The sequence below is a fragment of the Xyrauchen texanus genome, chromosome 39 (assembly GCF_025860055.1).
Source record: "Xyrauchen texanus isolate HMW12.3.18 chromosome 39, RBS_HiC_50CHRs, whole genome shotgun sequence".
Taxonomy (NCBI): Eukaryota; Metazoa; Chordata; class Actinopteri; order Cypriniformes; family Catostomidae; genus Xyrauchen; species Xyrauchen texanus.
In genome coordinates, this window is record NC_068314.1 from 3,639,781 (window position 1) to 3,656,115 (window position 16,335).

General features: G+C 37.7%; 1 protein-coding gene across 3 annotated transcripts in view; it reads right to left on the reverse strand.

The window, feature by feature from the left end:
* Nucleotides 1-16,335, reverse strand: part of LOC127633045 (spectrin beta chain, non-erythrocytic 1) — a 106,385-nt gene that overhangs the window by 33,022 nt on the left and 57,028 nt on the right. For all 3 annotated transcript variants that reach the window (XM_052111912.1, XM_052111913.1, XM_052111914.1), the window contains 11 exons: nt 15,341-15,492; nt 6,224-6,397; nt 6,009-6,100; nt 5,836-5,916; nt 2,619-2,734; nt 2,413-2,525; nt 2,124-2,311; nt 1,679-1,796; nt 1,114-1,272; nt 353-655; nt 109-262 (listed from right to left, as the gene is read on the reverse strand). In XM_052111912.1, coding sequence (XP_051967872.1) covers nt 109-262; nt 353-655; nt 1,114-1,272; nt 1,679-1,796; nt 2,124-2,311; nt 2,413-2,525; nt 2,619-2,734; nt 5,836-5,916; nt 6,009-6,100; nt 6,224-6,397; nt 15,341-15,492 — 1,650 coding nt within the window. The remainder of the gene's footprint in view (nt 1-108; nt 263-352; nt 656-1,113; nt 1,273-1,678; nt 1,797-2,123; nt 2,312-2,412; nt 2,526-2,618; nt 2,735-5,835; nt 5,917-6,008; nt 6,101-6,223; nt 6,398-15,340; nt 15,493-16,335) is intronic.

The following is a 16,335-nucleotide window of genomic DNA, read 5'->3' on the forward strand; positions in this document are numbered from 1 at the left end:
AAGTGAAATATGACCTGGACAAGTTTCGTGAGATTTGAAAGAAAAATTCAGGTAAGAAATATGAAGATGTTAGCAAACATTAATTGATAGCGGTTTCTCGCTTCCTACCCTCCTCGTCCAAGGCGAACTTCTGAGCGTTGGCGTTGACGGCTCGCACGCGGTCAGCCTGAATTGCGATGTCGGCCTCCACCAGAGCATGTTTCTGCAGCAGATCTTCTACTCCCAGCAAATGTTTCCCGTAGTCCTGAGACAGCAGTAACATCTAACGAGAAAACCATCAAAATATGAAACGTCAAGATTATCCCATTCATCAGATAACTATTGACTTTTTATTAAAGCTTCAAAACCTCACCTTCATTTCATCCATCCAGTCCATGATGTAGAGCATCTCCTGGAAGACGCGCTGCAGTCCGAGGTTCATCTCCAGCCGCTGTCTGCGAGCCTTCAGAAGCTCCAGAAGATACTCCCACAGTCGCAGCACGTTGTCTTTACGAGCGGTGATGCGCTTGATGTCGTGATAGTTCTCAGCCTCCAGTTCTCTCGCCACAGAAACCACCGCCTGCACACGCTCCTCGTACGCCGCAATATCGGTCTCGATGGCTTCGTGTTTTTTGGTAGCTGCCTCGACCGCCTGGAGGTCAAATCCAAAGTTATCCTGCAAAAGACGAGAAACAGGACAGTAACCAGTAATTAATTTATGCCAGAGATTAAATTCCTGGTGTATTTTAAAGTAGGGCCTCTAAATGACACAAAATGTTTTATTTATGGGGGTAATAACTCCTTTATGATTGCAAGTTGCCCCAAAAAACACATTAATATAAAAACTACACAATGTTGAACACCCCCACTTTTGCCCATGTTTACACAAAATGTGTAATAGATGAAGTAAATTTGATATAAACAAATCATTCTGTAAAATTTTGTATTACAAGATAAATTAGTGGCAAATAATGTAAGTAAAAACAAAAGCAAGCAACTGTGTTTGAAATAACTAATTAAAATGCACTACCACCACCAGGGGTCGTAAACTGCCAGCAATAGTGACACAATGCAGTGTTTATACAGTAGGTGTGTGTGTGAGTGTGTGTCTTATAGCAATATGTCAAAAGTAACCTGGGAAACGAGGCGCTGGTTTTCGCTCAGCCAGGTCTCTCTCATGGCGGCCTTGCGGTCAAAGCGCCGGGCGAGTTGTTCCAACTTCTCCTGACGAATCAGCTCGGTCCTCAATGCCAGCTCACGCTCATGCTCCGCTTTCTCCAGACGCTCCCATGCCTACGACAACACAAGAGCACAATCAACATAAACAAGCTAACAATACATAATGTACAATGGTGGTAATGATTTCCACCAAAATATCTTATTTACTCAAATTCATGTAACCATCATAGTACTGTACAGAAATATGTGATTTTATTAAATGGAAAATTTGAGGGAAAAATTATGTGATGAAATCAGATCATAATACCATAAATACTTTGATATATACCGTAGTACAAGTCCAAAAAAAACATGGTATTACGAAGGATTATGGCCAAAAAAAATCTAAAACATGGTAATACCATGGTACCTTCCATCAAACCTAGCCAGTTCAAAGCAACACAGACACTAAATACTTGCATTTCCTTAAGACAAAGTCTCCCGATATAGATTTGTGTGTTAGAATTGCAGCTATTCTCACCTTGTTAATGTCTGAAATGAGTTTGCCCTCTCTTGGCATGTACACTTTCTGGTTATTTGCCCTCATTTTGCTCTGGATAGTGAACAAAAGCACCTCCAGGTTGCCCTTTTCAGTAAATCTGTGCGATAAAGAAGAGTTTAATGTTCAATTCAGTTCATTTCAGTTTGATTTGATCCTAGCAACCTCTTGCATGGAACACTTTGGAGCAATTTTTGATACACAGCTCAGCACGTCAATGTCAGTCTAAAACAACGGACCAAATCAGATGTATCTGGGGGTGGGATGAGCATATTTCCATACAGATAAGCATATTGAGTGTTTATATGACCAACAGTAGCATATATAGAATCAAATTTGCCTATAAATGCGTCTTCTCTACATTTTTTGCCATTGCATTGTACTGTAAACTGCTGAATAGTAGTGTAGGAAACACAGATTCACTCACTTTGGGGGTTTCTCAACTGTCCGGTAAGTGTTGAAGGCCTGAAGTTGCTGTTGGACTCCCACTAGAGAGTTCGCAAACTTGCGATTGTTGAGGATGATGATGGTTTGTTCAATCCATTCTAGAAGATCAGACGCCAGAGATTCATATTTCTCAATCATCTTCTCGGTCTCGATGGCGTTGTCGAGCACCTAATAATGGCAAATTGACATCAGTTTGCATTTGAAACGCCTTGATGCCCCGATACCTTGACATTCAAAGCATATTCATGGAAATGATAAAGGTGACAGACCTTTCCAATACGCTTGCCTTCCACCTTCAAGGCCTTCATCTTGGAGAAATAATGGTAATATGTGACGACGTAGGTGATGACGGACTTCTCATCAGGGTGGTCAACGCTGATATCTGCGCAGAAGACCACACATTTCATGGTTTATTTTTGTTTATTCTTTTAGCACGATGAGGTGAGGTATGGGTGCAACCAGAAAGGGCTTGTACCTTCTGGATCAAGGAGTTTGGTGATACCCAGATGCTGTTCGGCCAGGTTGAATGCGTTCTGAAGATTGTAGTGTGCATTGGACTTCTTTAGTTTGTCGAAATCAATCAGGTCTGGTCTGCAAACGTGAGAGACATGAGAGACTTTAGAATAAGACACATAATGGACTTTTGAGGCAAAAGTTAATGGTCTCATTCACTAACAATGGGTTCGCAGACTACGCATATCAGAAATCATGAATACAATTAAATTAAATGCACTTAAATGTGAAGTGTGTTAATTTTAAGGCAAAATGAGTTCTAATATCCCAGTTTATTGTTCACTGACAACTATAAGGAAGCCATTTGTGGGTTTACCCCCCTCAAAAGTTAAACACTGAGTCTCCCAGGCACTATCAAAACATTGATGTTTATATTTTGAGCGGCCCGCTCAAGTCCACCCATCTCTTCCTATCTAAACCTATAGCATGAGTTTGGGGTGCAGCTCCTTTCAGTAAACTCTAACCGGGAGAATATGAATGTCCATGGCAGATGCGTTACAGAAGAAACTAAACTTAGCTTCGTCAAAATTCAAAGACTTGCTAAAAGACACAGAGACAGAGAATGGAGTAAAACCAGAGCGAAAGTTTACAAGGTGGAGGACTTATAAGCTACACTCTGGTATTGCCACACAAGTTAACTCATTACCGTCGAGCTTCAGCTAAATTCTTAGAATTCTTCAGCTAAAGATACTTCGAATGTGTATCGTTACACTTACTAGTTACCAAGAACCGTCCTACCTCTTCCGCTAGATCTCCCGCCATTCAATCCGCCAATGTTATCGGACGAGCAGAGTCCTTTGCAACGCTTTCTGTCCGATGTGTTTATGTTATAGTGGTCTTGTTTATTACAAAGTTAAATGTTTATCACCTTTTATTTAGTATTGCTTATTTGTTCATAGTGAATCAGAGAATGTGAAAGGGCATGATGAGTCTGAAGGGCGTTGGCAAAGGTTGTTTGAAAACATACTTTATTTTGCATTTCAATTTGGTGCCACTAGTTTTTTTCAGAAATGACACACTTCACCTTTAAATTGATTGTAAGGCCACATCCACACTAATCCATTTTCATTTGAAAACTCCGTTTTCATTTTCCTAACTTCACCATTTTCCAAATTATGTGATGATGGGAAAATACCAATCTAGTGCGATTGAGAGGTGTGAACGTGAAATCAAAACATTTTTGTGTGGAATTGGACTAAATATAGGATAAAAATTTTAACCAAATGAAACCTTATGCATGCAAAAATCACATTATAATTATTAGAAAAGTTTGAAAAACTAAGTCGCCATACAATAAGTCAGAGCAACAAAATTGATGTGCTTTATAGCTCACTCAGCATAAAAATTCAGCCAGTCATGTGCAGCCTATATAAAAGGTGCTTATAATGTTTTAACTGGTTTAGGGAATGGCATACTTCACTTTAATTGAAGACTTTAGCGTGCATACACTCAGATGAGAGTGCGTCTTTGAGAGCGTAAAGATGACGAATCGCTATTCAGAAGTGGTTGTGAGGAAAGCCCTTATATGGAGAATGTTTGGGTGTGGTTTACGCAAATAAACGCAGCGGGAATGCACTCTGTTATTTGGAATAATCTGAACTGATCAACATTAAGTTGAATGTACAGTCAGGTCCATAAATATTGGGACATCGACACAATTCTAATCTTATTGGCTCTATACACCACCACAATGGATTTGAAATGAAACAAACAAGATGTGCTTTAACTGCAGACTTTCAGCTTTAATTTGAGGGTATTTACATCCAAATCAGGTGAACAGTGTAGGAATTACAACAGTTTGTATATGTGCCTCCCACTTTTTTTAAACGCACATCTTCTTCGTTTCATTTCAAATCCATGTGGTGGTGTATAAAGCCAAAAACATTAGAATTGTGTCGATGTCCCAATATTTATGGACCTGACTGTATGTGTATGTGTGTGTGTAAGCACCTTTTTTAAAATCACATGGAAATTTTGTGCGACAAGTTTTAACGCGATTCCAAGTATGCAACCGGTCCGCATTATTAGTGAATGAGACCTGATAAGAACTCAAATATTTATACTGACGGAATATTACAATTATAATTATTAGAATGTTAAAAATATTAGAAATTATACGATGAAGTATCTTTCAGTAAGTCTACTTATTTCAGAGTAACAAAAATGTTGTGCGTTACAGCTCAATATGTGACTGGTTTTGCATAAAAATGCAGCCAATCATGTGTATAGTCTAGGACTACATAAAATGTGTTTATTATGTTTTAGCTGGGTTTGAGAATGGCATCCTTGACTTTACTCAAAGACTTTAGCATGCATGCTCTCAGATAAGTGCGCATCTTCAGAGAGTGTAAAGACGAAGGTATGTATGTGTGTATGCACTTTTTGGAAATTTGGCATGACAACTTTTTTTTTTGGGGCCCGCCTTCCACCCCCCCTCTTCGGAGGACAACTTTATTTCAATTTTAAATCAAACAGATTGGAGGTACGTGTAGTGGAAAAACGGGTATATGTCATATGTTGCGCGACAACTTTTATCGCAAACCAAAGTATGCAATCGCATTTTTTTGTGAATGAGACCTAATAACTCAAATATTTACTGTATATTGACAAAATTCGGAACTTTATAATTATTAGAATATTACAATTATCAGACATTTAAATTCAATCGAAGATACACAGTTGCGTGGAAAGCCCATATATGGAAAATATTTAGTTTGCGCAAATAAATACTGCGGGAGCACATCATTTAGAATAATCTGAATTCGTCAGCATTAGGACAAAGGTAAGAACAAATATTTGAGCATACGCATCTGTTGTGAATCCAGTGGAAATTTAGCGCAAAAACGTTTAATGCGCATGCAATTATGCAACCTGTTCACATTCATTAATGAAGGAGACAATTCAAAAATTTATACTGACCAAATTCATAACTTGTGGTTTGCGCAAATAAATACTGTGGGCACACAATCCCTCAATTAGGCTACATCCACACAAATATGTTTTTGTTTTCCTCCACCGAAAGCAAGTGTTTCGAAAATGCTCCACTTTACCGCATACTTTGTTAAACGATAACAGAAAACGAAACGGATTAGGGTGGACGTGGCCTTAGAACCTGTACGTATTTATTAGTGAATGAGACCTAATTAACACTCAAATATTTAGATCGTCAAAATTTGTACCTGTGTTTGTGAATGAGGGCGTTGAACGCCATTCCATCACGCCAGCTGGTGGAGAAGTTATGGATGTTAACGTTTGGATACCTGTGAAACACACACACGAGAACTGTCAGAAATCAATGACACGATCACAGGAGCGTTCAGTGAGTTAGCATGAATTCTGAACGTCAACTCACCCCGCGGTCTTCATCTGACACCACAGAAGTAGCGCATCTTTAGCCGAACGTTTCTCTTTATTGTCTTCTGTCTCGACGCTGATGTCCTGAATCTGTCACACACAGAAAAACGCAATACGGTAAAAACTCCATTCAAAAATCCATTCAAACAACGATAAAATGAAAATGTGTTATCTGGGCATTATCTGGGGAGAAGACGGAGTGATGCGCTTTACCTGGAAACGGAGGATGATGGTCCAAATTAGTCCGAGAGTGAGTCGGTGGTTGCCGTCGACAATATCATGGGAGCCCATGTTCTCCAGGTGCACACGTTGTTCCTTGAGGAACTGAAGAGCTTTGTCCACGTTCTCCAGACAGTGGATGCGCATACGGCCCTTTGTTGGCTTGGGCTGCAGACAAACAATATCACATTTGTAATACATGTATGTGAATGCAAATTATATTGTTTTCTACCATATATAGACATAGACAATATACTGTTTAAAGGGTTTCAGAGCTCGACAATATGGATTTCTTCTGTTGGCCAAGTAGGCCACAAAGCCAACATATGTAGTTATAACATGAAACTGCAAGTAAGTTATTCACGTTTTTACGTCAGTTGGTGTTTGGCACTGCTCTTCTTTGCAGATGAATCTATAGAAAATATACACAAACATCTCTTTTTAATCAAATTCAGTTTACCGCCTGCTTTCCTCGGGCGGTAATAGCACAATGTTTATCGGGTCGGGCAAACTGCACAGAGTTTTGTGTATGAGGCGCAATCTACAGTACAATGAGTCCAATTAACATTGAAAGGAGACCTGCTTGCAATCCTGTTTGGAAAGGACCGACAACCAATGGCGTCTCAGGGTCATTATTTAGGGTGGGGCACAAACAATCTCTAAAATCAATTATCCGATCTTGGAAACATTGATGAATAATTCCAAATGCTGTCCATCATTTTGACAGATAAAAAAGAAACAAGAAAAACATTAGTTTTGCCGTCACTCTTTGTCGCTCACATTCCTGCTGTGCATGTGTCCAGTTTATTCCCTGGTATTAATATGCATTAAGATGCGTATTAACAGGCACCATCATTTACACCTGGTAATATGTCTCTTTTGTGTTTGGATTTTGAGAGCAGAATTGTCAGTTATTTTAGTGGAGTCCTCACAGATGTGCTTCTCATGTGACACTTTATGTTCACATCAGGGACTATGAAGTTGTGCGAACTTTTGCATTAACTGGCAAAGTTAAAAACCTAGTTTTAACGCAGCTATTGATCGACAGGTAGAAGTTTCACACTAGAACTCATTGGTTTCACCAGACACAAACATGGGGAGTCAACAAATATATCATAAAAGCCTATCTACTGTCATGTATGTGCCATTATAATGGATGTTACGCACCTCAATGCCCTAGTACTTAAAAAATGAAAACAAGTATGACTGATAAAAACAGAGAGTTCTGAATAAAGAATTTTTACATGATTAAAACGTACAATTGAAATTCACTCACTACGCAAGTCTGCACTGAAGAGCAGCAACTCGCTCATGTCATCAGCTTGACGTACATATGATCAAAGCTTTTGATTGACTCAAGGGCTAAAGGCAAACAAGCCTCTAAGGCCATCGTTGAATGTTTGTTGCACATGCGCACGATGTTCTCCAGATCTCTGCTGTTTAACGTTGAGGATGAAGGGTCAGCCCCACGCACAGCAAATGCGAATGATTACATTTAGAATACAATTTCTCTTTAGTGCAGAGATAACTTTGAATTAAGAGGTTTTGCATCCATATGAGCACATGAGAAGGACGGTAAGGGTTAACAGGGATGTCCATTGTAATCAGCGTTCCCTGCAGAAACTAGTAACTCGACCCTTAAGATTCAATTCAGCATTGAGTTAATGATGCAGTGCCTTTTTTTCCGATTGAAGACAGCTCGATCCTGCGGACAGCTTCACTGGCTATTTTTCTTTCTGACACGTGCGAGAGAGGAAAGGAAGTCTCGAAGGAGAACCTACGTGTCAGATAATGCGATCTATTAAACACCTCTTAAGAGAACGGCCCATTTTTTACATTGAGGTCTAGTTAAGAGGCTAGTGGCGAACATCCGGACAGTTCTTCATTACCCTTATAAATAAATCTTTTCCTTACTCAGTATTATTGTCTTGTATTCCAGTAAAAAAAATACAAAAAAATCTAAACATCCTTAAACTAGATATATTTACTTGAGAAGCAAAGATGATTGAAGGTATGAAGTCTTGTTTTCAGAGAAATCTAACAAAATTTGTGGTGGTTTATGCGTAAAAATAGAAGAAAATAAAATGTTCAATAGGTTTACAAAAATGTACTTAATTAGGGAAAACAAGCTTATTTGTTGGACCTCATTGGCAAATATGTTTTCTTTATTTTAAACAACCCTCACAACATTTTTTTAGATTTCTCTGAAAATAAGACTTAATATCTTGTAGCATTTTGCTTCAAGTAAATGTTTCTTGTTTTAAGGACTTTGACATTAAAAATAGATATTTAGATTAAAAATGTTAGTTTTATTAATTGCATTTTCTACAAAAAAACTAACAAAAAAAAAAAACACTTTGTCACGGTTTGTTTCAAGAATCCAATTGCAGACAAATATACTCAAATTACTTTATTAAAGAATATAAACTAAATCTACCTATGAGAGGGCAAAACTAAAAATAAAATGAAAACACAACAGAGAACGATCAATAAACTGAAATACAAAACCAACAAGAACCAAACATGAGAAATAAAAGACTGAAACAAGAGAAGGAATCCAGCAGAGGACAGAGCACACTGGAAATATAAAGAGGGAGAAATCAGGCAGGAAAATGAGAGGGGCAGGTGAAGCAAATGAACAGCAGATCAGAGAAACGAGGGGGCGGGGCCATGACATGAGACGGAACAGAAACAAGAGAAACACATGGAGAAAACACATGGAGAAAACACATGGAGAAAACAGCAGATCCACAACTATCATGACTTTTTAAGTCATGAAGATCGAGACACGTTCTTAGGGTTTTTTGTCACATGACAAAAGCCTACCTGAACTATTAATAATATTTTAAAAGAAAATAGTTTCACTTATTATAATAACTACTTATAACAACATTTATTTTTGCAATAATATCAGTCACTTAAATACTGAAAAAAACACTAACATGACTATGAACTCAGAATTTGTAAACATGTTAATCATATTACAGGTGTATTGCTTTGTGAGTGTTACGTCACTGACCCAAATATGAATTTCAAAAATCACATCCTTAATACTTAAGCTCAATCTGAACAAATCGGTAAATGTGTAACTAGGTTGTAAAAGAGCTTCGAGCTGACGATTTCCGAGAGGACTTTGTAGTGAGGTGCGGTCGCTCTATATCTGGTGAAAGTGGGTAATATAATGGATGAGACCTTGAGGAAGGGGTCAGATGGCCCATGTCCCTCAAGGACTGGCTATCCCGTCAGGCTTAGAGAGACAACTCAATCGCAGCTGATACTCGGGGGTGCGGTGAGATGAATGACAGTGTTTCACTAATGAGCTAACAAGGCAGCAAGAGGCGGGATTGACTCCATCCTCCCTGAGAGAGGTGTAGGTGGTACATTCCTTACTGCATGGGTAAGAGGAGCTCTGGTAGATGCTGACACACGCACACACACGCACACACGCACACACGCGCACACACGCTGCAGAGTCAATGCAGACAGTGTGGCATTAGGCAATGATATCAGCAGATTTCTATTGGCACACTGTACCAGTAGAAGACGTTCTGACCTGCAAGGCAATTTCTGTAAAAGCAACAGTGATTCCCTAATTCGTAAATCACCAATGTCCTATGAACTAATAACCTGTGACTTATAGTTGATATTAACTTTATTAAAATACTAACTGGGTGGATCTCACAAACAACATGTCTTATTTCATGTCCAAAATCAAAACAGAAAAATTTTAAATGATATTTTGCTCAGATATAAGCCTAAAATTAAAAGCCTATTTTTTATAAATAATAAGTTTTTTTGCATTGTGACATTATTTTCAGAAAGAAATAAACATATAAATAATGATGAATAAATACTTATATAGTTACTGTATTTTTTCCTCATAATATAACTGGTGGCAAAATGTGCTTAAAATGCCACTGAAAGTAACAAAAATGCACCCAAAATTCCAGAATAACCTTGTACGTGGCTTGAATCATGCGTCCTTCACAAAGATGAATCTCCCTGAATCTACCCCCAGATCATCACAGATCCTCCAACTGGTCATCTAATGTTTAGACGGAGACCTGGAGAGGCCTTCAAGCCACAGTGTCTCGCACCCACTGTGAAATTTGGTGGAGGATCAGTGGTGATCTGGGGGTGCTTCAGCAAGGCTGGAATCAAGCAGATTCGTCATGTGAAGGACTCATGAATCAAGCCACGTACAAGGTTATTCTGGAAGAGCACTCGCTTCCTTCTGCTCTGACAATGTTCCCCAATTCTGAAGATTGTTTTTTCCAGCAGGGCAATGCTCCATGCCACACAGCCAGCCCAATCAATGTGTGGATGGAGGACCACTGGTTCAAGACCCTGTCATGGCCAGCCCAATCTCCAGACCTGAACCCCATTGAACACCTCTGGAATATGATCAAGAGGAAGATGCATGGCCACAAGCCATCAAACAAAGCCGAGCTGCTTGAATTTTTGCACCAGGAGTGGCATAAAGTCACCCAACAGCAACGTGAAAGACAGGTAGCGATCATGCCAAGATGCATGACAGCTGTGATTAAAAATCAGGGTTATTCCACCAAATATTGATTTCTGAACTCTTCCCAAGTTAAAAATTAGTATTGTGTTGTTTCAACATGAATATGAACTTGTTTTCTCTGCATTATTCAAGGACTCAATTGCAGTGGTCTCTTATTTTTTTCCGGAGCTGTATATATACAGTATACATATACAGTGAGGAAAATAAGTATTTGAACACCCTGCTATTTTGCAAGTTCTCCCACTTAGAAATCATGGAGGGGTCTGAAATTGTTATCGTAGGTTTATGTCCACTGTGAGAGACATAATCTAAAAAAAAAATCCAGAAATCACAATGTATAATTTTTTAACTATTTATTTGTATGATACAGCTGCAAATAAGTATTTGAACACCTGAGAAAATCAATGTTAATATTTGGTACAGTAGCCTTTGTTTGCAATTACAGAGGTCAAACGTTTCCTGTAGTTTTTCACCAGGTTTGCACACACTGCAGGAGGGATTTTGGCCCACTCCTCCACACAGATCTTCTCTAGATCAGTCAGGTTTCTGGGCTGTCGCTGAGAAACACGGAGTTTGAGTTCACTCCAAAGATTCTCTATTGGGTTTAGGTCTGGAGACTGGCTAGGCCACGCCAGAACCTTGATATGCTTCTTACAGAGCCACTCCTTGGTTATCCTGGCTGTGTGCTTCGGGTCATTGTCATGTTGGAAGACCCAGCCTCGACCCATCTTCAATGCTCTAACTGAGGGAAGGAGGTTGTTCCCCAAAATCACGCAATACATGGCCCCGAATATCCTCTCCTTAATACAGTGCAGTCGCCCTGTCCCATTTGCAGAAAAACACCCCCAAAGCATGATGCTACCACCCCCATGCTTCACAGTAGGGATGGTGTTCTTGGGATGGTACTCATCATTCTTCTTCCTCCAAACACGGTTAGTGAAATTATGACCAAAAAGTTATATTTTGGTCTCATCTGACCACATGACTTTCTCCCATGACTCCTCTGGATCATCCAAATGGTCATTGGCAAACTTAAGACGGGCCTTGACATGTGCTGGTTTAAGCAGGGGAACCTTCCGTGCCATGCATGATTTCAAACCATGACGTCTTAGTGTATTACCAACAGTAACCTTGGAAGCGGTGGTCCCAGCTCTTTTCAGGTCATTGACCAGCTCCTCCCGTGTAGTTCTGGGCTGATTTCTCACCTTTCTTAGGATCATTGAGACCCCACGAGGTGAGATCTTGCATGGAGCCCCAGTCCGAGGGAGATTGACAGTCATGTTTAGCTTCTTCCATTTTCTAATGATTGCTCCAACAGTGGACCTTTTTTCACCAAGCTGCTTGGCAATTTCCCGTAGCCCTTTCCAGCCTTGTGGAGGTGTACAATTTTGTCTCTAGTGTCTTTGGACAGCTCTTTGGTCTTGGCCATGTTAGTAGTTGGATTCTTACTGATTGTATGGGGTGGACAGGTGTCTTTATGCAGCTAACGACCTCAAACAGGTGCATCTAATTTAGGATAATAAATGGAGTGGAGGTGGACATTTTAAAGGCAGACTAACAGGTCTTTGAGGGTCAGAATTCTAGCTGATAGACAGGTGTTCAAATACTTATTTGCAGCTGTATCATACAAATAAATAGTTAAAAAATCATATATTGTGATTTCTGGATTTTTTTTTTTTTGATTATGTCTCTCAAAGTGGACATGCACCTACGATGACAATTTCAGACCCCTCCATGATTTCCAAGTGGGAGAACTTGCAAAATAGCAGGGTGTTCAAATACTTATTTTCCTCACTGTATATATATATTCACACACACACACACACACACACACACACACACACACACACACACACATATATGTAAACCCATGTTGGCCAACTGTATAAAGGAAATCTGCTGACATGCTCTATTTACAGATTGTGACTTTCACTTAATGAGGAATGCGTTTGCAATGAATCACTGTTTTGTTTGGACACTTGCCCTTGTACCGTATCTGTGAGGGCAAGTCTCGGCAAAAACTGTTCAAACACATCGACAACAGCCCTGCTAGCATCAAATGAACTTCTTTGGAATGAAATATGAGCACAGATAAAGATTAGATAAGCTGATGAAAGGGGAAGTACAGTCACATTCGAAGGAAATGAATGCCTTTTATAATTCATGTAAAACGGTTCTACCACAGTTCACGATCAAACTGATATCGATGGCATGGTGGCATCAGAAGCTCAGCTTCACTTTGACCAAACACAACGATGAGTTTCACCATCTTTATCCACTACAGAATTGTGTCCCTCGTTGCAGGATAAGTTAAATTAGGATGCGACTTGTTGGAAGTACAGGCAGTTGTATGGCCTTGGTGAAGAACGCAGAGGAAGTGTAAAAGGAGGGCCTTGAGAGATAGTGAAAGCATGTGTGAACACAAACGCTGCGGTTACACGTGGCTGCGGTGTGGCATGTTTTCCACACACGTGAGCATTGTAATCATGACTGAGTAATGAGTTCTCATGTTTCATAATTCCTCCATTTATAGAAGGCTTTTCATAATGACCTAGTAAACATTTCTTAGAGAGTTACTGAAGATATTCCAATAAAAATATCTAAATATGCCTAAAACAAGGTAAATTCACCTGAGAAGCATAAATGCATGAGAGCTTAAAATATTTCCTGTATTTTCAGAGAATGTGTGTCAGATATGAATGTATTTTGTCTTGCTCCATTGGTCAATTTTATCACGTTTCTTTGCTGGTGTTGTCTAAATTTTAGCGCGTTTACACCAGGTATTAAGTTCCGTTTTGGTGATCTGTTTGAAACAGAAAGATGCTAAAGACAGGAGTAAAAGGGGTCCAAATGTTTTGAAATTTGTCCACTTCTGCTACTTTTGGAGGTGGTCTCAAGTTTAGATATTTTACTGTAAAACAAGACAAATGAACTGATTAAGAATGCATGTTTTATTTTATTTGGCAGTGTCTATTATTCAGTTTAAACATTGTCATTTGGGTCAAGAATACAACCTCAATAACTTCTGTGTATTCTGCGTCTTATCTAAGCACCCTAAACTGTTCTTCAAACACAAAGTTCATGACCCGTTTGAGAAGTTTGAGTTTAACTGTGGATCAACTCGGGAGGAGGAGACGTCTGGTGCTCTCAATATGAGTCCTGGGAAATAATAACCTGCGACTTATAGCTGATATTAAAATCCAAACTGGTGGATTTCACAAACAACATGTCTTATTTCACCCCAAAATCAAAAGAGAAATCTAAGGCCTATTTTTTTTTTTATAAGACGTTTTTTTCTTTGTGACAATATTTTCATTAAAAATAAGCATATAAATGATTACGAATACATACTTTAAATATTATAATAATTTTTTCACATCATTTTAATGAGAATTGGTGGAAAAATGTCCTTGAAATGCCACTGAAAGTGACAAAAACACATAAGGAATCTTATATAAGAAATATAAGGAATCTAAAATATATATATATATATATTTAACAGTTTTTTCTTATTTCTATCAACTTATCCAATATTAGGACATATAAGAAAAATTAAGACTATTTGTATTAACATTAAAATATTTTTGCACGGTGACATTATTTTTGTGACAATTAAGAACATATCTTAATTAATGAATATTTAAATAATAATAATAATAATAATAATAATAATATATATATATATATATATATATATATATATATATATATATATATATATATATATATATATATACACCACATTGTGTTAATGAGAATTGGCAGGAAATGTCCTTAAAGTGACAAAAATAAGTAATCTTGAGATTTTGTAGTATGTGATATATCTCTTAATATTGTATTCTACTACTTATTGTATTATCAGATAAATATAATTTAATTTGATAGGAAACAGGTAACATATTCTCGTCTCATTATTCATATTGAGAATGTATGTTGATGAACTGACAGACAAAAAATAGTTTGTTTTTTTTTTGGCGGTTCCTAAAGGTCACAATGCAAACAAACAAACAAACAAACAAATAAAAAAACAGGCTTCATGTTCTTTTTCCAAAATATAATTTCTTATGTTTGAATTTTGGGGGAAATCTGACCCAGACATGTTCTTGACAGGTTTTGTCAGATTCATCCATCTACTAGTCCGTTTATTTCCAGGCAATTTCCATCTGGGAAGGTGTGAACGGTAGCTGAGATAAACCAACCTAAATAATGCGCTGTAAAAGCTTTCCATTTAAGAGGCAATTTTCTCCAAACTCTTCGAAAGCTGTCCTCGCTTATTCTCTGAACAGGAAAAAGCCGTTTTCAGCAATTAGATGATGCATGTGGATAATTGCCTGAGTGAAAGCAAAACCACTGGGCTAGTCATCCAAACAGGGCTAGTAACCGAACACGCTGCTCAAGTACAGTTATTTGAATGACAAAATTTGAGCCAGCACAACCGGTCATCAAATAATGACAAAATAATTACACCTCTTCAAAACGGAGGACCAAACCACCCACAGCCAGATAAGAACATTGTCATTTATGCTAATTTTGATGGTTTCGCCTGCTGTTGATGAGATCATGACTCTGAAAGCATTCTCGCTCACCAGTCTCTCCCCGGACAGCACCTCCAGCAGTTTGATGAGCATCCGTCCATCTCGCAGGTCCATATAAAGATCCGTGATCCGGCATGAGACACGTGCCAGGTGCGAGTTGACCCATTTGGTGAAGGTCTTCTTCTGTACGGCCTCTCGTTCATCTGCAGGAAGAGAAAGCGACATTTAAGGCTCTGAATTTAACACATGATAACTGGAACTCGCTGTATGTTACAGTAATTTTACCATGCTAAGTGAATTCCCTTAACCAGAATAAAGTCACTATAATGCACATCCTTGAGAGACATCCTTGATATATATATATATATATAAAATCCCAAATATATAGTTAGAAATTCTGAATATAGTTATAAATCCAAATATATAGTTGCAAATCTGAATATATAGTTAAAAATAAAAAATATATATATTTTTTATATTCTGAATATATAGTTGAAATCTGAATATATAGTTAGATATTCTGATTATATGGTTGTAAATCTGAGTATAAAGCTATAAATCCAAATATCTAGTTGTAAATCTTGAATATATAGTAAAAAACTCTAAAATCAAATAAAAAAAATATATTCTGAATATATAGTGTAAATCTGAATATGTAGTTAGATATTCTGATTATATGGTTGCAAATCTGAATATATAGCTATAAATCCAAATATATAGTTGTAAATCTTGAATATATAGTTAGATATTCTGATTATATTGTTGAAAATAGAGTATAAAGCTATAAATACAAATATATAGTTTTAAATACAAATATATAGAATATATATAGCTATAAATCTGAATAAATAGTTAGATATTCTGAAAATGTAGTTGAAAATACAGACAAAAAGTAACAAATATAAATATATAGTTGTAAAACTTGAATATGTAGTTGAATATCTGAATCTAATGTTGTAAATCCAAACATATAGTTATAAATGTGATTATAGTTACAATATTTAAGAATATATAGTTATAAATCTAAATATATAGTTGTAAATCTT